The sequence below is a fragment of the Gadus morhua genome, unplaced genomic scaffold, assembly GCF_902167405.1.
Source record: "Gadus morhua unplaced genomic scaffold, gadMor3.0, whole genome shotgun sequence".
Classification (NCBI taxonomy): domain Eukaryota; kingdom Metazoa; phylum Chordata; class Actinopteri; order Gadiformes; family Gadidae; genus Gadus; species Gadus morhua.
In genome coordinates, this window is record NW_021963959.1 from 21,533 (window position 1) to 45,332 (window position 23,800).

The 23,800-nt window shown below is 43.7% G+C and overlaps 1 protein-coding gene across 1 annotated transcript in view; it reads right to left on the reverse strand.

Annotated features, from left to right (window-relative positions):
• The window catches only part of LOC115538244 (fibronectin-like), a gene marked incomplete at its 3' end in the record, with an annotated part of 43,432 nt that extends 21,526 nt beyond the window's left edge, over positions 1-21,906 (reverse strand). Inside the window, exons 1-3 of the mRNA XM_030349912.1 lie at positions 21,618-21,906; positions 20,382-20,642; positions 19,157-19,417 (exon numbers count right to left, since the gene is read on the reverse strand). Of these exons, the coding sequence (XP_030205772.1) occupies positions 19,157-19,417; positions 20,382-20,642; positions 21,618-21,906 (811 nt within the window). The remainder of the gene's footprint in view (positions 1-19,156; positions 19,418-20,381; positions 20,643-21,617) is intronic.
• Positions 21,907-23,800: the final 1,894 nt, after the last annotated feature.

Sequence of the window (23,800 nt, forward strand, 5' to 3'; positions counted from 1 at the left end):
CTTGGAGAATGGGAGCAAATGCATTGTACTGTGTCCCGCATCCCATGCTCACCTACCCAGTGTTTCCTGAGATGTGCTACCACCCTCCCCAAGCTGTATGGACATACGGAAGAATTGACAGTGACCAGAACATTGGCATTGACATGCGATCTTACTTACATACGACTTACCTGTGACTGACGTTCGGCAGATTCAACTCCTGTTGACACTGATGACCCCTGGGGACTGTTCTTACCTGACCTTTCGACAGTTGACTCCTGATCTGACGTTCTGATCGATGATTAACTTGACACAGCGCCACAGATAGTTTAGTTCTAGATGTCAGGAGACAACTTTTAAAGCAGGGGAGAGTGTAACGGGCATAGAAAATGGCTTGTGGTATAAAACAGTTCCCCCCCACCCATTTTCTGGTTTTAGCTGTTAATTGCAATAGCGGTTAATATTGACCCTATTGTATTATTTTCATGCCACTAGATGGTACTGTGCACTGTTGACATAGTGGGTTGCCATGGAGACGAAGCTCGAGTTAATAAACTGTTGATCGCTTGAGCAAGATTGAAAACGGTTGTTCTCCGCTTCATATTACCCACAGGTATGTCTAATTATATTCCATTGAAATGTGGTTAATCTATCACACGGTCTTATGGGCGGTGCGTTTGTTCATGTTGTGTTTGGGAGCTGTTTTGTGTTTTAAAGTGTGATTTACAGTGTTTTGAATGTAGTTAATAGCGGTTGACGCTGGTGAGCTGACAGAAGCCGTTGGTGTCGTCAGTTGGTGTGCTATTTATGATGGACACTTATTGATGCATTGGTTTCTTTATTGTATTATTATATTCTACAGTCATGTAGATATGTGATATTTATACTGCCATCTATTTGTATATATATGCTGCTATTTATTTATGATATAGACAATTATTGATGTATTGGTTTCTTTATTGTTTTATTATATTCTACAGTCATGTAGATATGTGATATTTATACTGCCATCTATTTGTATATATATGCTGCTATTTATTTATGATATAGACAATTATTGATGTATTGGTTTCCTTATTGTTTTATTATATTCTACAGTCATGTAGATATGTGATATTTATACTGCCATCTATTTGTATATATATACTGCCATTCATTTATGATATGGACAATTATTAATGTATTGTTTTTTTTATTGTTCTTATTATAATATTTATATATATTATATTCTAAAGTATTTGACTCAGAAAGGAGTTAATAAACTGTTGATCGCTTGAGCAAGATTGAAAATGGTTGTTCTCCGCTTCATATTACCCACAGCCCAAACCAGCCTGTGGGCCTTGTACCTGCCCAGATTCCCCTAGATCTGGTGCCGGTAACATATACTTACCACAAGCCAAGATATTGTGAAATAATGGTATGCTCCTGTAGAAGCCACAAGTTAAAGGACGGTTTAAATAAAGTATGTTTTATTCACAATGTCATTTGAAATCACTGCACTACCCACAATCCTATAGTGCACACAACGTCTTTGATAGGTGGATCTCACTGTTACCATGGAAATGTTTACCACACCCGCGAAAGTCAACTGTACTCTATCGTTTACCACTGAGCAACCAGGTTGTCCCTTTCTGACATGATGCAGTATTTTAGAGATGAGGACGAGTGTCCAAAGGGGTGAACATAACTACAAGTAAGGCCATGTGCTGGAATGTAGTGTTTGGAAGGGCCAGCCTGTGGGTTCTGTCAGGGCCAGTATGAGAGAGAAGACATACAGGGTTGTGGTGAGTTTTGAAGGCTGGCTAGTTAGGTAGCTGATACGAGTTGTACTAATCATGCTGTACTGTTATCATGCTGTATTGAATATAAAAAATATATATTGCCTTGTTCACAAGGGGGTTCTGGATTCAAGGGGTTGGCCATCAATCGGCCGACATGTAATGTTCATCCTCGTGCGCACTTGTGGTTGGTAGATCAGCAAGGGCGGGGGGGAACTGGCCCCGTTGCTAGGTTACTTTGATTATGTTTTATGTTTGGGTCTCGTGGAGTGAGAAACCGCTAGTTACCGTGGAGCTACCGACTATACCTACCATTTGGAGTTACTGTCACTATTCCTACCGTTCAGAATTTATTACAATTTGTTGGTAGCCTGACTATTGCCAGACCAAGCTTAATCATAGATTGCACATTGGTCTGGGGAGGCTGCTGTCATTTTCTTCAGCACAAGAGGCGTGATCAACTTTTGCAGTTCAAATGACTCTGTACACAATTGGCTGCTTGCCGTCGCTTCCCTGTCATCATTGTGTTAAACCAGTCAATACCCAGAGGGAAAAGCCAGCTTGGCGATTGGTTCCCACAAAAGCATATCGGAAGCAGAATGAAATCTATTGCTCCTCCACAATTTGAAAAATGTTCAGTGTGTACAGCCTGGGCTTCTGTGTAATGACCTAAGCAATCGGTGCAGGAATCCGGTTAGCCATTGCGATCATTGGCCAACGATGTGGAGTGCCTGACTCAGCAGGCGTATGCCCACATGGACCAAGGTGTGCAGAGTGAGGTGGCACGGGTCCACCACCATCTATAGAGCCTTATTCCCCACTGAACTACGTGTCCAGGTACAGCCATCCACAGACTTTGCAGGCAGCCTTTGAAATGGCGGTAAAGTGGGAGATATTGTGTCTCACAAAAGGTTAGCTCAGATGCTGTAAGGGCTTCGGTGGGGGACCCCTTAGAGGAGGAGAAGCCGGCATGGGTGGCTAAAGTGACTGAACTGCTCAGGGCTGTGTCACTGCAGACAGCACGCAGCCCAAGCCCGGGTCCCAGGATCCGCTGGGGGTGTGGTCAGCCAGGGCACTTGGTAAGGGAGTGCCCAAAGTCACCAAAGGCTCAGGGAAACGGCTCAGTGACCGCATAGAGGGTGCTGTGCGGACCCCAACCCCGACCCCGACCCCACCACCAACCCCATCCCTTACCCCAACGCAACTTTCTCAAGCGGCAGGAGGGGCCCAGCAGCACATACGGGGAAGCCAAGCTCCACCTCCCCCAGAAGCAGATTAAATCACTTCCCAGTCACAGTGGAGGGGGTGCTGTGCTCTTCCCTAGTGGACACAGGGTCGACAGTGACTTTGGTGAGGCCGGATGCGGTATCAGGCTGGACTCAGTTTGAGCCCACCACTGTGCAGCTGCGCACAGTCACAGGCGAGCTGGCACCCCGGAAAGGCAAAGGCATGTTAACTGCGACTGTGGGAGAGAGGTCTGTGCGTCATCCGGGTAGGATAGCTGCTGTACAGGACCCGTGTATCCTGAGGTTGTACTTTTTGAGGGCTACGGGCTGTCAGCTGGAACTGGAGATGGGCACGGTGAGCTTCCAGGGGGTCCTGCTATCACTATGGCCCCCAGTGAAACCCCGGCCATGCCTCCTGTCTGACTTATCACACTAGCAGTACATACAGCAGAGACTGCTTTTAGCAACTCCCCCTCCTTGTTCCTTCCCCCTATGACACCCTGCCACCTCCAGGACCGATCCCTTCACCGGCATTGGCAACTCAACCCCTACAACAGACAGGGGATGAGGGGACGCTGTCTGCAGTGAGGGAGTTATGGAGGAAGAACTGTGACAGTCTGGACCCAAAGCAGCAGGGGCAGCTGTGGCAACTGCTGCTTGAGTTCCAAGGCACTTTTGCCATGAATGAGGAGGAGGTGGGGAGTACCCAGTTAGTGCAGCATGACATTGACACGGGAAACGCACAGCCCATCAAGTGTCGTCCTCGCCACCTCCCTCTGGCTCTTCAACAGGCATGGGGCCAAGCTGTGTGGAACATGCTGTAGGCAGATATCATTGAGCCCTCAAACAGCCCCCGGCAGCAGTCGTCATGGTCCCCAAGAAGAACGGTGGCTGGCGGCTCTGCTCGGACTACACGCCGGTGAATGGGGTCACCAGGAAAGATTCCTACCCCCTGCTACGCATCAACAAGTCCCTAGACTTGTCTCGGGGTCATCCTGGTTGTCCTCCTTGGATCTTCGCAGTGGATATTACCAGGTTCCTCTCTCTCCAGAGGCCAGACCCAAGACAGCCTTCTGCACCGGACGAGGGCTGAGGCAGTTCAAGGTCCTCCGTTTTGGACTTTGCAATGCCCCTGCCACCTTTGCGAGGTTGATGGACAAGGTGCTTTCTAGTATTCCCCGTCAGCAGTGCCTGGTGTATCTCGATGACATCCTAGTGCATGGCAGCTCCTTCGAGGCTGGGTCCCTGCAGCAGGTGCTGGAAGGAAAAGAGCTGCAGGCCTGAAGCTTCACCCCAAGAAATGCCACTTTATGCAGAGGGAAGTATCCTTCTTGCGGCACAGGGTGGGGGCCGAGGGCATCGTCACACCATGGAGGAGAAGGTGCGGGCTGTCCCACCCCTACCAACCAGAAGCAGCCGAATAGCTTCCTAGGCCTTGCCTCATACTACAGGAGGTTTGTACGGGGTTTCTTCGGCACAGCTGCCCCCCTGTATCAACTGCTACAGAAAGATTTGGACTTTGTGTGGAGCCGTGTCAGGAGGTTTTCAGCAGCCTTCAGCGTGCCCTGAGTGAGGCCCCGGTGCTCTCCCCAGCCAACCCCACCTTGCCCCTCATCCTTGACGCAGACGCTAGCAGTGTGGGAGGGGTGCTTTCCCAGGTGGGGCCCGAGGGCGAGAGAGTGCTGGCCTGCTTCAGTCGGGGGTTTAACAAAGCTGAGCGTCGTTACTGTGTCACCTGCAGGGAGCTCTTGGCAGTGGTGCTGTCGATCAGGGTATGATTATGCCAGGAGGCTTCAGGACCGCCTTGAGTCAGCCCACACTCTTGCCCGAGAACAGCAGCAGAGCGCCGTTGTGAAGCAACTACGTTGGGAGGACCCAGGGATGGCACTTTCTTGCTGGAGAGCTAGTCTGAGTCTACAACCCCCAGCGGAAGAAGGGCCGGTGCCCTAAGCTCGACAGTCAGTGGGTGGGTCCCTGCAGAGTACTGGAGAGGTTGTGAAAGGTGGTTTACAGGGTGCAGCTGCCTCCCCGGGGAAAGAAGGGGGTGCTACATAGAGACAGACTAGCTCCTTACAGAGGGGGCTCTTCCCCACATGAGCCGTTATTGCCTCCCCATCCTTCCTCCTCACGCCCCGCTCTCTCCCCTGTTCCCCTAGGTGACAGCTCCCTGCCAAAGATTTATTTCCCCGTCCTCTCTTCTTCTTCTCCTCCTCCAGTGGCTGGAGTGAGAAACCATTACGTTAGTTACCATGGAGTAACCAACTATACCAACTGTTTGGAGGTACCGTTTCTATTTCAACCGTTCGGAATTGATTACAATTTATTGGTTGAATAAACCTTGGAGTAGAAATTGCCTCCACTCTCAATGAGAACATTACAATAAACGGTATATGATACAGCCTTGCTATATAGTAATTTCGGTAGGATAAAGGCTAGGAATACATAATGTTGAATGAATACATAACTTAAATACGTAAATGAATTAACATGTATTAAAAACTATTAAGGCATTACCTTATATAACTATCCACCGTGTCTTAGCAACCACACTCAGTGGGAACCGGTGGAACCGGTATTGAAACCCGAGTTGGGTTTGCAGTCAGGAACAAAGGAACCGGGGAGATTAGGCCCTTCATCGAACAGTTCAATGCTTTGGTTTCCAAAGTCAAGGTGTGCTTGGCCTTGGGCCAGGAATGGGTGGCCTTGGAGATTCTCCATCCCAGCTATGTCAGCAACGAGGAAATGCAGGCTCACCTGGATGTTGTTGATCTGAACAGGAATGTGAGCCACCCTGAGTACAGGTATGTCACCAGGCCCGACACAAATTAGAGTCTTTGTAGTTGATGCGTGTGGTGGTGGTCAGACATCTGGGTGAATAGCGTTGTACTGGCACAAAGGAAACACACTCTTCCCTGCCCCAATGTCCAAAAAAGCACACACTTACAGCTCATAGACAAGCATGTGAATGCTCATCTCTTGACCTTGGGTTTTACAGTGAAGCAAGGCAGGCTCTGAGCTTCCAAGGTAGGTGGTTGAAGCTGGGGCTTTGGTCATTTTCCTTGGTGAGGGGCAGTCACTCTTCATGTGACCCAGGCCTGAACAGATATGTCAGCGACTCTCCTCCCATGTAATGTCTTTACGGCCTCTTTGTTTATGCTGTGTGTGGTACCTGTTGTAGTTGGCGTCAGGAGGCTCTCTGCTGGGAATGCTGCAGCAGTCTCTGCTCTCTCCTCCTCTGTGCCTTCCCTGACGACAGCAGCACGGATTCTCGGTTCAGTCATGCTGTGTGGCCTTGATGGCTTGTGACTTATGATGATGTCCGCTTGGTTTTATGGCGGCGAGCGACGTTATGGGCCCTATTTTAACGGTCTGAAACGCAAGTGGGAAGCGCAAAGCGCAAGTAGCTTTGTGGGCGGTTCTACGGCGCTATCGCTATTTTACAGGCGGATAAATGACACTTGCGTCGCGGCGCAAGTGTCAAAAGGGTTGGTCTGAAGCAGCCTAGTTACCCGTAGGTGTGTACCCGTTTGGGCGTAACGTCCAACAAACCAATGAGAGTGCCAGCTCCCATCCCCTTTAAGAGCCATGAGCGCATTTGAATCGGACGAGTTGATATTTTGACAGCGCGTCTGCAGTCTCCGATGAGACAGATGCACATGAATTTCAAACTGCAGATGGCTCAGTTTATTGCCAAATAATATGGGCTAATTCACACATGGAATAAGGGGTTTTCTTCCACAACTTCAGAAATACTGAGTCCTCAAATAAATTTCGGCAAAGAAAACGTATATGATAGAACATATGATATGCGGTAACTGTGGTTCTATTTAATGATATACGCAATACATTATAAACATTGTTTCTTATCAGTATTGTATGCTATCCTAATATGCATGTGTCCCCGCGGTAATAGACATTGCCATTGATTGTATTATGCGTTACGTGTTTAGTTTGCGTGTGTTTAAACAGAGCACACACGCGCGCCCGCATTCATTCATTCTTTTTAACACTCACTCGGGGTAAAACAATGTTTTTCACAATCAAATACTCATCAATCCTAAAAGTTATGGGCATGTAGGCCTACACGATGTCTCTGTCAAGAAAATATGTGTTTGCTGTACGGTGTTTGCAGATGCATTGATTTAAAAGTACAACTTATTACCGCTGCATCAGCTGTTCTTTCCCAAATAATTTACCAAGAATGTGCGGCTAGGTAGATGGGAGAAGCAAAGTGTATGCGCGAGGTGCACAAGCAATCCGTATGCATCGCATGCGCATGTATGCATGCGCCCTTAAAATAGCATCTGAACAACGCGCAACTGACTTTAAACCAGGTATTTCCTGGTCAGTAGCGCAATGGTATTCAGAAACGGCAAAATACTGTTTGCGCCAGAACACGCCTCCTCCTTCCGCCGAACCGCCCCTTGGGGCGCATGATCAATCCCTAATTTACCGGCGAGTGGCGGTGGTGGGAAAAGAACGCTCTGCGCCAGTTGTAAACTAGCAACGACACATGCGCCAGTGACTAAGTCCCTTGCGCCGGATGCAAGATAGGGCCCTATAAACTCAAGCTAGTGAATGGGGCCGCTGTTCCAACAGTTCCTGGACAGTGTCTGCATCCCCTAGGTGACTGAGTCGAGGAGATTTACGAGTAAGTAATAGACCTGGGGTCTCTCTCTTTATCAAAGGGAGTCTCAAAGGATGCATACGCATCAACTTGTGGCTCCAGCCCAACAGGAAATGACTCAGCAAGTGCTCCATCTGGTTGCACCTCACCCAGCGGCTCGCTTGCAAGATTTTGGCCTGAAGTTCTTCCCAGACCTACACCCTAGCCATCCAACATGCATATCTGAGAATCAGGCCTCTTTTTAATAATGACGAAAAGTTATGAGAGAAATGCATATTAACTTTTTGTTATCTCATAAGCGGCGTGGTGCCGGCTCCTTTTGACCCCAAACTTCGAAAACTTGGCCACAGGCCAGCTGTGTCTACACACCTTAAGCCACAAATGTACACCTCCATCCCACAAAAAATGGGGACTAGAAACCAACCTCTGTCTAATGTATATTTACTCTACTGTTGGAGGTCATGCCCTTTTTCCCGCCTTTTCGAGATAGCTAGAGATGCCAAAATGTATATGCACATTTCTCGGGGTCCTGGAGTTCTAGCCCCTAGGGAAAAAAAGTTTTCCCAAATGGAATGTTATTTGGACAAAGCCTCTCAGAATGGTTGCCTGCAAGACCTAGTGATTCAGAATGTGGTGGAAAGACAGTTTCTGAGATAGGAAGGTCCTACCGCCCTGAAATTTGAATACCTTATTCTAGGGCCTAACTGGGACCCCCACACCGAATCTTGGCCCGTTCGGACCCCGAGAGGGGGGTTGTCCGGGGATTCGGGTTAGGGGCGGCTTTTTCCCACAATATTCACAGAGTAATCCCAAGATGCAGCCTGGTTGAAGGTCTAATAGACACGTTTCTATCACTTGTCAACTAATTTAGATTAATTTCTTGCAACGGCTTGTTGCCAATGCGTTTCAATCGAGCATTTGATGATGCTGTGTGAGCCTTTCCTTCAGGGCTGTAGACCACAAGTTGATAGTGATATGCGTACTTTGAGACCCCTTTCTATATAAAAGAGACCCCAGGACTATAGCTATATTAACTATAGTTAATGTCCTCGTCACCTGTTGCATCACTTCCTTTAGGGCTTCGGCCTCCTAATTCAGTGGTTCCCAACCTTCTTTGACCAGTGTACCCCTTGAGCTGGTTTCCATGTTAAAAGTACCCCCTCTCTCATGTGGATTATTCGCCTTGATGTGTACTTATATTTAACCCTTTGTCTTTATATCTAATCCAACTGCTCATTTAAATAATACCAAATACAATTATTGTGAGTGAAAAAAAATACCTTTAATTCAGTTTAATGAGACATTTGCGCTTGCTTGTCTTTCAAAAGCTTTGAAAGACAGTGTGGCAACAGCCGCCACCAAGCTGCTCTCCACATTCAGTCAGTTTCTCTGCTTGGTTTTGATGTGAGTCAGGGATGAGAAGGTCACTTCACACATGTAAGTTGATCCAAAAGGCAATAGTTAATTTAATGCACATTTCCCCAGCTCAGGATATTCCTTTTCAACTTCACACCAAAACTCAGTCAGTGACATTTCAGCATGTGCCATCTTTTGCACACGAGGACAAAAGGACAAATCCACCAGGTTTTCCTGCAGTTTTCCTGATGTCATGGAAGTACTGGTTAAAGTCAGTTTTGAGTTTGGAGAGATGTGTTCTCATGATTTTGACTAAAGGATTTTTTTCAGCATCAGTGGTGGCAAGATGGGTAACAACGAGTGGAAAACAGCTCACATCTCCATTCTCACATTTTTCTCCCATAAGGTGACTTTATGCATGAATCCATTCACTTTGTCATACATGTTAAGTATGTGTGCGTCCTTGCCTTGAAGTGACAGGTTGAGTTCATTCAGCTTGGAGAAGACATCGGCAAGATATGCAGCCTGTGTTCTCAAAAACAACCGCAAGAGCGTTCAAGTGCTCTTTCAAGAAAGCAGACACCTTGGCGCGAAGTTCGAAAAGCCTCCGTAGGGTTTTGCCGCGAGACATTCAGCGAACGTCCGTGTGAAGCAGCAGCTGATCGTGCTCTGCCCCGCTGTCTTGACAAAGACTCTGAAACAATTGCTGATTCATAGGCCTGGACTGAATGTAATTAATCACCTTAACTGCGTCATCCATAACAGCACTTAACTGATGGCTCATCCTTTTGCTTGCGAGAGCCTCCCTGTGGATAATAGTGATTCCACTTGATTTCGGGGTTCAGCATCATGACAAGCCAATGCAGCCAACGCATTTTCCCTGTCATTGCAGCCGCGCCATCAGTACAGATGTGACTGCATGACTTCCATTCCAGATTGTTATCTTTAAAAAAGCTGTCAATCAGCTGAAATATTTCTTCGCCGGTTGTCCCTTCCGTCAGCTTCTTGCGAAACAGAATATGCTCCTGTATGTCAGACTCTTCTTTATAGGGCACAAAGGCCAAGAGCTGAGCCTCCCCACTCACAACCGGCATTTCATCTAACTGCAAAGCGAACTGACCTGCTCTGTTCATTTTATTGATCACCTGCTCAACAATACTGTATAAGTGGCCATATCATCGATCTGACAACAGACTGTGTTGTTTGATAATGGAACGGTTTTCAGCGCATCTACTGCTTTCTTGTCCAGCATAGTTTCAACCAAAAGTATAGCGGCAGGGAGAATCAGATCTTCGGCAATTTAATGTGTTTTCTTTTACTTAGCCACAAGTAATGACACTGCATAGGAGGCCTCACATGCTTTGCTTGACACATTGGCTGCTTTCTTTAGTGTAGGCTGACGACCTAAATTCAGACATTTTTCGTTTGAAAAAGTCCTCGGTCTTACCTACATTTCCCTCTTGTTTGGTGATCTGGTGCCGCTGCAGATGGGCTGGTTTCGAGCAAGGTACGTTTTATTACTCTGTTTTCTGGGAATAATTGACATAAGCAGAAACCAAAAACCAGCCGTTTTTTCGTTTTTTCGTTTTGTCCAAAAAAAAGAAAATCAAAATGTAAGTTTGTTTATTCGTTTTTTGGTTCTTCTTAACAAAACGAATTTACCACTCAATATCTGGTTTCCGCCGGTGGGCGGGTCCTCTTATTGGCTAGCGTGCTTCGTTGCCCTGTGCTCTTCAAAATAAAAGTTCTTCCGTTTGATAATGTCGACAAAAATATTGCTGTATTATAGACACTAGCAGACACAGAGGACCAAACCACCCACAGTCAAGACTGACACGGCTTCAAATAACAATAATAGCATTCATAATCATTTGAAAATTAGAACTTCTGAAGTTATGATGACTTCAGTGCAGTTGATGTTTAGCCACAGTTAATGCATGCAGAGTAGACCTGAGGGCTTTACTACGACATCATTGTCCGGCTCTGAACTCTGCGCTCTGTGCGCGTTCACATCAAAGGAGCTGCGATCGTGGGCTGCTGATTTCCTCACAGCCTGAGAGCTATGAGGAATACAAGTGATCACAACACATTTCTGACCGCTGAAAATGGCGCATTTGTTGACCTTTATCCATTTACAGTAAACAAATTATTTTTTCTTGTTGAAAGATATTTTATAATGTTTTCATATTATTATTTACTGATGGTGTTTACAGAATGCGAGTGCGTGTTATATTGAAAGCGAGGCTGGGTGTGGCTATGAATATAGGCTACAGTGAGTTTTTTAAGGTGCTGTACAAGCAACTCATATTGTCTCCTCTGTACAGTGACAGGGAGTGTAAAGTAACCTACTTCATTCAATATCGAATAGGCTACTGTAGCCTACACTATGTACAAATGGTTTTCCTCTTTGCTCGGCAGTTGTGACAGTCATTTTAACGTGTGAGCAGGCAAGCTTCACTCTTTCCAGGATGCATTATGCGTTGTCCTATAGCCTACTTGGAACATGTTTTGGAATGGATGCATAGTAGAGTATATAAATTTGCTCATAACAGGCCAGCTGGAATACAAAGCAAACTCTTTGTATTCCAGCTGTTTTTTTTTGTGATGTTTTACGATGTTTCAATGTTGCGTTGGTAATGTGTTAGACAGCTTAGATGTTCTTAGATGTTTTGTTAACCTGATACCTATCCCACTCTGTTTAAGTAAAAGTGTGCTACTGCTGCAAAATCTCTTTGCTTTTGTTTTTTTCTGTAAATGGATAAAGGTCAACAGATGCGCACAGTCTCACCAATATGCGTACAGATCGCACGGTTTGACACTTTCAAAATGCGTGCAGTAGGCCTACATACGCCAAATGACCATTTCGCGTGCATATGTTACGCAAAACCCAGCATTAACTACTGTGGAGGGCGGATGCGTCCATTTCGCGTGCATATGATACGCAAAACCCAGCATTAACTGAATGGGAAATGCAATATTTTAGGACAGATTCCTAAAACAGACACCATTAAACGTGTTTCTAATGACATTTCTAGCAAGAAATGTACTTTTTCCTTGAATAATCTTCAGTCAGGGATTGTGTCTGATCTTTAGTTTTATAGTTATAAGGAAGATTTTATCGGCTCGCTCGCATGTTTCAACAACGTCAGGTTGCTAGGGACGCTGCTTTCGCTAAACCAGCAGCTCACGTGTTTTCTGCGTTTGTGTTATTAAACCGTTACTTTATGTAACTTTTAATGACATTGTCATAACCACAGGCGAGGTAGTGAGCGAAGTAAGCTTGATAGCAGGTTTATTGGATTCCACAATCGGACAGGCAGGCACAGCTCCACCGGAAAACTACAACAACCAAAACTCCCGCCCGGAAGGAAACCCCCGGAACCCCCTCTCAGAAGGCCCGCCCCCTCCTCCCGAACCCTGTGATGCTACAATATCATCTTGTTAGAAACACGTTTTTCAGTGAGCCAGCCCAGTCGCCAAAAGCATACGTTGACAGTGTACGTTTTAGTGAACACTGGATTACGTCGCATTTCAACATAAAATAGCGTGTTAAGCACACACACACACACACACACACACACACACACACACACACACACACACACACACACACACACACACACACACACACACACACACACACACACACACACACACAATGCATTTCGCTGCTAAAACAACAACTTGGGCTGCTTCTGGGTGGATTTTGAACGAGATGTGGGCAGGACGCAGGGTTGCCAGGTCCTGCCTGCAAAAAACGTCCTGCCCACATCCCGTTCAAAATGTTGAACGATGTTGATTTAAAGAGGCAGGGTTATTTGAAACAATTTATTAAATAAATATTTGCGAGAGGTCATTCAATCTCCTGAGTTTGCTTCCCAATTATGTCGGGTATTTCTCTCATAACTTTTTGTTATTGTTAAAGAGAGGCCTGATTCTCAGATATGCATGTTGGATGGCTAGGGTGTAGGTCTGGGAAGAACTTCAGCGAGCGAGCGAGCCGCTGGTTGAGGTGCAACGAGATGGAGCACTTGCTGAGTCATTTCCTGTATGGCTGGAGCCACAGGTTAAAGCGTCTATGCGTCCTTTGAGACCCCCTTTGATATATAAGAGACGCCAAGGTACAGCTTGCTTAAATGTTGTCACCTATTGCATCACTTCCTTTAGGGATTTGGCCTCCTAATTGATCATAATTGAATGCCCTCTTTCCAGTGGTGTAGTCTATTTTATTGTAGTGGGTATACTGTGATGATTCCCTCCCAGCCTCGTACAAACCCGTCCCACCGGTACGTGTACGTGTGTGGCGCTTATGGGGTGTCGCACCACACTCACCAACGCAGGGGTCTACAACCCGCTGATTTAAGAGTATAACGATTATCAACAATCATGGAAAGCTGAGTAGGTTTATCAGTTTTAATAACAGTATGAACAAATAGAACACAAAAATGACAAGTTGTCCTTTGTATATCTATAGTAGCAATAGCACATGCTAAACAAGGACAAAATCTACTCAAAATAATTTATTGAACTGTTTACATCAATGGCTAACCAGTGCATGAGAAGGAGATGACAGGAGACTGATGTTTCACTCTTTCAATTGCTCTAATTTGAGCTCTTACTGTTGTTATCTAACATACCCTACAGTAATTGAATTGTGTAAAAGTGTAAAATTACTGCACCTTAAAAATGACCATGAATTAGCTATACTCTCATCTGCATAGTGATTAACATTATGAATTTCAATTGTGTATACCAACTGTATGTTGGCTGACATTTACCTAACTTGTTTTCCCTCCACTCTAACCAAGGATGCCTGCTTTTAAATTCCCTAGCCTGACACCCAGTCTGAAAGGCTGGCCAGGGGTTCTCATCTAAAAGTAACAAGGAGATATAAAGTGGGATTAAAACATTGTCTTCTGTTGACTACTTATTATGTGGTTTACACATTAATATGGGAGGACTGGACACACACACAATGGTGGTGAAACCAAATTTCACCACCAGGCATGTTAAAATGACATTCTCTATCTGTTGCAGTGGTTATCCTTATCGGGACCACCATTTCGGTCCTAACTTGTCCATAGGTCCTAATATGGAAGGTGATTTTACTGGACGAGGGCCCAATAAGGATAGTAAAACAGGAACACACACACACACACACACACACACACACACACACACACACACACACACACACACACACACACACACACACACACACACACACACACACACACACACACACACACACACACGCGAGAAGGAGGGGCTCGGCCCGCCAACTAACGTGCAGAGATGCAGGGGCAGCTTCGCGCTTCGTAACAGAGAAAGGGCAGAGCGCGAGCGCGCAGCGGGAATTTTATGAATGGTGAATGTAGGAGATAACTTCCCCTGCTTAAAGTATTTTATTGCAGTTATACCCAACCGATATTTCCGAAAAATAAACACAGAAGTGAAAGATCTGTCACAAGACGATTGATACGTATCCGTGCACATTTTTAAGTGGGTATACGCAAATCCTGGTGCGTTCCTAGTGGGTATACGGCGTATACCTGCGTATCACGTAGACTACACCACTGCCTCTTTCATATATATGATACCACCACCACTGGGACGTGGCAACAATGATCCAAATCCATATGGGGAAGGGGGGGGGGGGGTAGGCCTACTTGTGGACAGTAGGGGTGTACACTAGACATAATTAGGAAGCAAACTCAGGAGATGGAATGATCTCTCGCAAATATTTATTTAATAAATTGTTTCAAATAACCCTGCCTCGTTAAATCAACATCGTTCAACATTTTGAACGGGATGTGGGCAGGATGTCCTGCCCACATCCCGTTCAAAATCCACCCAGAAGCAGCCCAAGTTGTTGTTTTAGCAGCGAAATGCATTGTGTGTGTGTGTGTGTGTGTGTGTGTGTGTGTGTGTGTGTGTGTGTGTGTGTGTGTGTGTGTGTGCGTGTGTGCGTGTGTGCGTGTGTGCTTAACACGCTATTTTATTTTGAAATGCGACGTAATCCAGTGTTCACTAAAACGCACACTGTCAACGTATGCTTTTGGCGACTGGGCTGGCTCTCAGAAAAACGTGATTCTAACTGATTCTAGGGTTCGGGAGGAAGGGGCGGGCCTTCTGAGAGGGGGTTCCGGGGGTTTCCTTCCGGGCGGGAGTTTTGGTTGTTGTAGTTTTCCGGTGGAGCTGTGCCTGCCTGTCCGATTGTGGAATCCAATAAACCTGCTATCAAGCTTACTACGCTCACTACCTCGCCTGTGGTTATGACAATATCATTAAAAGTTACATAAAGTAACGGTTTAATAACACAAACGCAGGAAACACGTGAGCTGCTGGTTTAGCGAAAGCAGCGTCCCTAGCAACCTGACGTCGTTGAAACATGCGCGCGAGCCGATAAAATCTTCCTTATAACTATAAAACAAAAGATCAGACACAATCACTGACTGAAGATTATGCAAGTAAAAAGTATATTTCTCGCTAGAAATGTAATTAGAAACACGTTTAATGGTGAATCTGTCCTAAAATATTGCATTTCCCATTCAGATAATAAAGATCAATAAAGATCATACACATTCACTGACTGAAGATTATTCAAGGAAAAAGTACATTTCTCGCTAGAAATGTAATTAGAAACACGTTTAATGGTGAATCTGTCCTAAAATATTGCATTTCCCATTCAGTTAATGCTGGGTTTTGCGTATCATATGCACGCGAAATGGACGCATCCGCCCTCCACAGTAGTTAATGCTGGGTTTTGCGTATCATATGCACGCAAAATGGTCATTTGGCCTATGAACTGCACGCATTTTGAAAGTGTCAAACCCTGCGATCTGTACGCATATTGGTGAGACTGGGTTGACTTTTCCTGACCTTTTAAACGTTGCAAACGTGCAAAACATATATTATATTTATGTGGCATTCAGTCCAATGCTTAAAAATATATCTGTGGCATTCAGTAGGGCCAATGCTGTGGTAAAGTGTGCAAAGTATGAGTATGAATATTTGATGGAGTATGAGTAAGTGTTTCCTTCTGTTACATAGATAGAACTTTATCAATCCCCTGCAGGAGAAATGTGTTAATGTTTGTCCCTATAAAACAATAATGGTAAAAAAAAAACAACACAAAACATGACGGTAACTCTAAAGTCAAACCGTCCAATCTGAAGGCTTTACTTAACCACTCCCCCTACTCACTTCCACCAATGCAAAGCGAACAGAACTGAGTAGGGGAGGGCATAGCCCAACTAGTTTGTGACAGACCCAGAGGAACGCAACGCAAATTAAATGTGAACATGTATTGAGGCTTTAATAAATTCCCGGACGATTTTGAAATTTCACCCGGACGCATTTGATTCCTACCCTTCCACTGTTAAATAGCGGCCCGAATTGGTGGACGCTATCCTGGTAATTTCTCTGCGTGAGAAATACGAAGTGTGGCGTGTGAGCGTGTGGATGGGTTGAATTGCGTGTGTCTCACGGAGAGCCCTGCGCAATGTTCAGCTAGAAATGTGTTGTAATCACTTGTATTCCTCATAGCTCTCAGGCTGTGAGGAAATCAGCAGCCCGCGAACGCAGCTCCTTTGATGTGAACGCGCACAGAGCGCATAGTTCCGAGCCGGACAATGATGTCGTAGTAAAGCCCTCAGGTCTACTCTGCATGTATTAACTGTGGCTAAACATCAACTGCACTGAAGACATCATAACTTCATAAGTTCTCATTTTCAAATGATTATGAATACCATTATTGTTATTTGAAGCCGTGTCAGTCTTGACTGTGGGTGGTGTGGTCCTCCGTGTCTATAATACAGTAATTTTTTTGTCGACATTATATAACGGAAGAACTTTTATTATGAAGAGCACAGGGCAACGAAGCACGCTAGCCAATAAGAGGACCCGCCCACCGGCGGAAACCAGATATTGAGTGGTATATTCGTTTCGCTCAGTAAGAATAAAAAAAAACTAATAAACGAACTGAAATTTTGATTTTCGTTTTCTTGTCAAAACGAAAAAACGAAAAAACGGCTTGTTTTCTGGTTTCTGCTTGCGTCAATTATTCCCAGAAAACAGAGTAATAAAACGTACCTTGCTCCATGAGCAAGGTACGTTTTCAATATAACACAACTCGCATTCTGTAATCACTGTCAGTAAATAATAATATGAAAACAATATAAAATATCTTCCAGCAAGAAAAAATTATCTGTTTACTGTAAATGGATAAAGGTCAACAGATGCGCAATGCAGGGCTCTCCATTTTTGAACTGAGTTCAGAGTGAGATTTTGTCGGGGGGGGGGGGGATATATTAATATGTAACTGCATGCAAATTTGTTCACAAACATGGTGACTAATGTATGATAGTAGGCATTATTGGCCCTTAACACTAATATTCAGAAACAACACTGCCTCAAAAGGATATTGGCCTAAGCAACACCAGTAGAGGCATACTTTCCCTGAACTTTTAAACGTTGCAAACGTGCAAAACATATATTATATTTACGCGGCATTCAGTCCAATGCTTAAAAATATGTCTGTGGCATTCAGTAGGCCAATGCTGTGGTAAAGTGTGCAAAGTATGAGTATGAATATTTGATGCAGTATGAGTAAGTGTTCCCTTCTGTTACATAGATAGAACTTTATCAATCCCCTGCAGGAGAAATGTGTTAATGTTTGTCCCTATAAAACAATGATGGTAAAAAAATATAATACAAAACATGACGGTAACTCTAAAGTCAAACCGTCCAATCTGAAGGCTTTACTTAACCACTCCCCCTACTCACTTCCACCAATGCAAAGCGAACAGAACTGAGTAGGGGAGGGCGTAGCCCAACTAGTTCGTGACAGACCCAGAGGAACGCAACGCAAATTAAATGTCAACATGTATTGAGGCTTTATTAAAATCCCGGACGATTTTGAAATTTCACCCGGACGCATTTGATTCCTACCCTTCCACTGTCAAATAGCGGCGCAAGTTGTGTGGATGTGTGAGCGTGTCCATGGGTTGAATTGCGTGCGTCTCACGGAGAGCCCTGCGCAATGTGCAGCTGTAAGAAATGTGTTGTAATCACTTGTATTCCTCATAGCTCTCAGGCTGTGAGGAAATCAGCAGCCCGCGATCGCAGCTCCTTTGATGTGAACGCGTACAGAGCGCATAGTTCAGAGCCGGACAATGATGTCGTAGTAAAGCCCTCAGGTCTATTCTGCATGTATTAACTGTGGCTAAACATAAACTGCACTGAAGTCATCATAACTTCATAAGTTCTCATTGTCAAATGATTATGAACACTATTATTGTTATTTGAAGCCGTGTCAGTCTTGACTGTGGGTGGTGTGGTCCTCTGTGTCTGCTAGTGTCTATAATAAAGTAATATTTTTGTCGACATTATCAAACGGAAGAACTTTTATTATGAAGAGCACAGGGCAATGAAGCACGCTAGCCAATAAGACGACCCGCCCACCGGCGGAAACCAGATATTGAGTGGTAAATTCGTTTCTCTCAGTAAGAACCAAAAAACGAATAAACGAACTGAAATATTGATTTTCGTTTTCTTGTCAAAACGAAAAAACGAAAAAACGGCTTGTTTTCTGGTTTCTGCTTGCGTCAATTGTTCCCAGAAAACAGAGTAATAAAACGTACCTTGCTCCGTGAGCAAGGTACGTTTTATTACTCTGTCCGATAAAATTTTCTTCTTCCCGATACCGTATCCAATTCCTGAACCTAAGTATCGGCCCATACGGAGTGTATACCTATACCACATCTAGCATTGTTACTACTAATAGCACTTGTACTTATTGAATGGTTCTTTAATGATGACAGCAACATATAGTCGGTTCACCTAATGTCGACACAAAATTTACTTTCAGAAACATAATTTTATTTTTAGAATCTATAATTATAATAATTCATTCATATTCTTGTACTTAAGTGTCCATCCTTTTTCCGACATGGTAGCTTAAACGCACATTCCCCTTCGGACTTTCCACCTCCAACTTGCGTACTATTATGAATGTTGTTTATTAATGCCTGCAGTAATACTACCTGTGTGTTTAGCTATCTTATGTTGCCAGTAAATAGGCATATAATAGTAGCTTAAAGTAGAGGGAAGAGTCAGTTAAAAATTAGCAAAAAGAGTAGCATGAAACTTGTATGAAAAGGTTTTAGAAGCTTATAAGCCTAACTCACCTGTGTGGGCAGATGCCAAGGCAGGCTGGCTGAGTCCTCCGCTTTTCAGCTGTGTTTTAATTTGGAAGTCATACTTGAGCCCTGGCTTCAGATCGTAGAATGTCACACTTTCTGAATCTGTTGTCCTCTCTCCATGTGTCTCTGAATCACAGAAACAGGTCACAACGTAGCCCCCCACCTCACCAGCCGGTGTTTCCCAGGTAAGAGACACCGTACTAATGCTGACATCGGAAACTTGGACATTTCCTGGAGGAATGGCCTCTGTAAAAGATGACAAACAAACAAGCATATTCATGTAGCATGCTACCTTCTGGTTGTATCAGTGTTTAACCTTAAGAGGGGGCTTGATATCATGCTATGAAGCATGTTTAACATTGCAGGCCAATACAGATGCTGATTTGCATGTTTTCTGTCCGTAATTCTAATGATATTAAAAGTGTATTGTGTCCCAGGCCAAAGGTTCCAGAAGTCTACTTTTGTCTGAGACTTGATTTTGCAAGAGTAGACCAGATTATAATGAGATTCCACTTGCTGTTCAGTTGGAGGCCAGCCAAATGTAATGATGTTAGTGCCAGAATGATGAACCTCTATTTATCCATAAGTAATTTTATATGGTTAATTTCTGTTTATGTATAATTATGAATGTTTTTTATTAAGGCACCTAGTCAGTGCATATTATTATTTATTTATTATTATTATTTATTTTTTTCACGAGAGGTACCGGATCTGCACAAATAAGTACCGGAACACAGGGAGGCCACAATTAAGAGGTGCCGGATCTTGTTCCGGCAGGATCTGGCTCAAATTAAAACCTGCACCTAGTAATTGTGGGAGTGGGTGCAGCTATCTTAAATTCACTTAATGTCAACAAATTTTACTTTCAGAAATATCATTTTCAATTTTAAAATCTATAATTACAATAATTCATCATATTCTTGTAGTGAAGTGTCCATCTTTTTTCCGACTTGGTAGCTCCAACGCACGTAGGTCGGAGATGACCCGTTTCCCCTTCCGACTTTCCACCTCCAACTTGCGTACTATTATGAATTACGTTGTTTATTAAGGCCAGCAGTAATAGCACTAGTCAGTGTAGCTATCGTATGTTGCCAGTGAATAGGTATATAATAGTAGCTTAAAGTAGAGGGGAGAGTCAGATAACAATGAGCAAAAAGAGTGGTAGGAAACTTGTATGAAAAGCTTTTAGTCGCTTTTAAGCACAAATCACCTGTGTGGGCAGATGCCAAGGCAGGCTGGCTGAGTCCTCCGCTTTTCAGCTGTGTTTTAATTTGAAAGTCATACTTGAGCCCTGGCTTCAGATCGTAGAATGTCACACTTTCTGAATCAGTTGTCTGCTCTCCGTGTGTCTCTGAATCACAGAAACAGGTCACAACGTAGCCCCCCACCTCACCAGCCGATGTTTCCCAGGTAAGAGACACCGTACTAATGCTGACATCAGAAACTTTGAAATTTCCTGGAGGAATGGCCTCTGTAAAAGATGTAAAGAAACAAGCATATTCAATTAGGATGCTACCTTCTGGTTGTATATGTGTTTAACTTTAAGATGGGGATTGATATCATGATATGAAGTATGTATAACAGTGCAGATAAATACAGATGCTGGTTTGTATGTTTTCCGTCAGTAATCTAATGATACTTAAAGTGTTTTGTGTCCCAGGCCAAAGTTTCCGGATGTCAAGTTTTGTCTGTGACTTGATTTTGCAAGAGTAGACCAGTTTATAATGAGATTCCACTTGCTGTTCAGTTGGAGGCCAGCTAAGAGTAATGATGTTAATGCCAGCATGATGAAGCTCTATCGATCAACAATTATTTTTTCATGGTTAATTTCTGTTTACGTATAATTATGAATGTTGTTTATTAAGGTACCTAGTCATTGTGCAAGTGGGTCTATTAATCTTAAATATCCGCAAGGTAGAAAAAGAATCAGAGATGTTCCGATGCAATTTTTTCTTCCCGATACCAATTCTGATTCATGAACTTAAGTATCGGCCGATACTACATCTAGTATTGTTACTACTAATAGCACTTGTTCTTATTGAAAGGTTATTTTACAATGAAATTAATGTACAGTCGGTTCACTTAATGTTGACAAACTTTACTTTCAGAAACATAATTCTTATTTTTAAAGTCTATATTTATTATAATTAATTCACATTCTTGTAGTTAAGTGTCCATCCTTTCTCCGAAATGGTAGTTTGAAGGCACTTAGGTAGGAGATGACGCATTTCAACTTCCGATTTTCTACCTAAAACTTGCGTACTATTATGAATGTTGATTATTAACGCCCGCAGTAATACTACCAGTTTGTGTTGCTAGCTTATGTTGCCAGTAAATAGGTATATAATAGTAGCTTAAAGGAGAGGGAGGAGACAGATAACAATATGCAAAAATAGTAGCATGAAACTTGTATAAAAGGATTTAGCAGTTTATAAGCATAACTCACCAGTGTGGGCAGATGCAATAGCAGGCTCACTGAGTCCTCCGCCTTTCAGCTGTGTTTTAATTTGGAAGTCATACTTGAGCCCTGGCTTCAGATCGTAGAATGTCACACTTTCTGAATCTGTTGTCTTCTCTCCGTGTGTCTCTGAATCACAGAAACAGGTCACAACGTAGCCCCCCACATCACCAGCCGGTGTTTCCCAGGTAAGAGACACCGTACTAATGCTGACATCAGAAACTTGGATATTTCCTGGAGGAATGGCCTCTGTAAAAGATGACAAACAAACAAGCATATTCATGTAGCATGCTACCTTCTGGATGTATCAGTGTTTAACTTTAAGAGAGGTATTGATATCATGCTATGAAGCATGTTTAACAGTGCAGACCGATACAGATGCTGAATTGTATGTTTCCCATCAGTAATTCTAATGATACTAAAAGTGTATTGTGTCCCAGGCCAAAAGTTCCTATAGTCTTTTTTTTCTGTGACTTGATTTTGCAAGAGTAGACCAGATTAGAATGAGATTCCACTTGCTGTTTAGTTGGAGGTCAGCCAAGAGTTGATCCAAAAATAATTGTATATGGTTAATTTCTGTCTATGTTCTATTATGAATGTTGTTTATTAAGGCACCCAGTGATTGTGCTAGTGGGTGTAGCTATCTTAAATGGCAAGTAGATGGGAATCGAATTAGAAAGGATCATAGAGAAAAAAATTCTTCCCGATACCGATTCCGAGTCCTGAACTTAAGTATCGGCCAAAACCGAGTGTATACCGATACCACATCTAGCATTGTTCCTACTAATAGCACTTATTCTTATTGAATGGTTCTTTTACAATTACAGCAATTTATAGTCGGTTCACTTCATGTCGACGAATTTTACATTCAGAATTATCATTTCCATTTTCATAATCTATAATTATAATAATTTATTTCTATTCTTGTAGTTAAGCGTCCATCCATTTTTCCGACTTGGTCAATCCAACGCACGTAGGTCAGGGATGAGGCGTTTCCCATTTCGACTTTCTACCTCCAACTGGCATACTATAATGAATGTTGTTTATTAAGGCCCGCAGTAATATTACTAGTCTGTGTGGCTATCTTATATTGCCAGTAAATAGGTATATAACATTAGCTTAAAGTAGAGGGGAGAGTCAGATAACAATGAGCAAAAAGACTAGTATGAAACTTGTATGAAATGGTTTTGGTAGCTTATAAGCATAACTCACCTGTGTGGGCAGATGCCAAGGCAGGCTGGCTTGTACGTCCACACCAGGAGCGACCATAGCGTCAAAGCCCTCAGGTCTATTCTGCATGTATTAACTGTGGATAAACATCAACTGCACTGAAGTCATCATAACTTCATAAGTTCTCATTGTCAAATGATTATGAACACTATTATTGTTATTTGAAGCCGTGTCAGTCTTGACTGTGGGTGGTGTGGTCCTCTGTGTCTGCTATTATCAAACGGAAGAACTTTTATTATGAAGAGCACAGGGCAATGAAGCACGCTAGCCAATAAGAGGACCCGCCCACCGGCGGAAACCAGATATTGGCTGTGTCCCAATTCATAGGACGCATCCTTCGTAGACCGCGAAGGACACTCCGAAGGCCGAAGAAATGGGACGGTCTAGCCTACGGAGCATTTCTGGTTTACGTAACAAACCGTTACCGCCCTTTCACTTGCGTGACCACGCGCTGCTCCTGTCACCTAGCAACCCTGACATCTGAACTGACCTGTTAGTAAACAGGGCCCGGATTCACAAAAGTGTTCTTAAGATAAAAATTAAGAAGATTCTTCAGAAAAAATATAAGAAGTTCCTAAGAATCTTCTTAAACGCTATTCACCATTTTTTTCTTAAGAATTGTCGATTGTCTTACGAACTTCTTAGTTTTCTCACTTAGGATGTTCTTAGATTTTTATCTTAAGAACGCTCGCAAGGTTTTTGAACCAGCAGTTGACCGACAGTTGAGAGAAATTGATTTGTGAAAAAAGGAGGACATCGCCTGTAAATGAAGCTTTAACTTCTCCAAACAGGAGTTGGAGGTGATGGTCGAGGAGATCATCATCCGAAAAAGATTATTGTTTGGCAAGCTAGACAGTATGATAACGTCGGAAAACAAAAAGAGGGCGTGGGCCAAAGTTGCCCAGACTGTATCTGCAGTGGCGGATATAGGTATCGTTTGC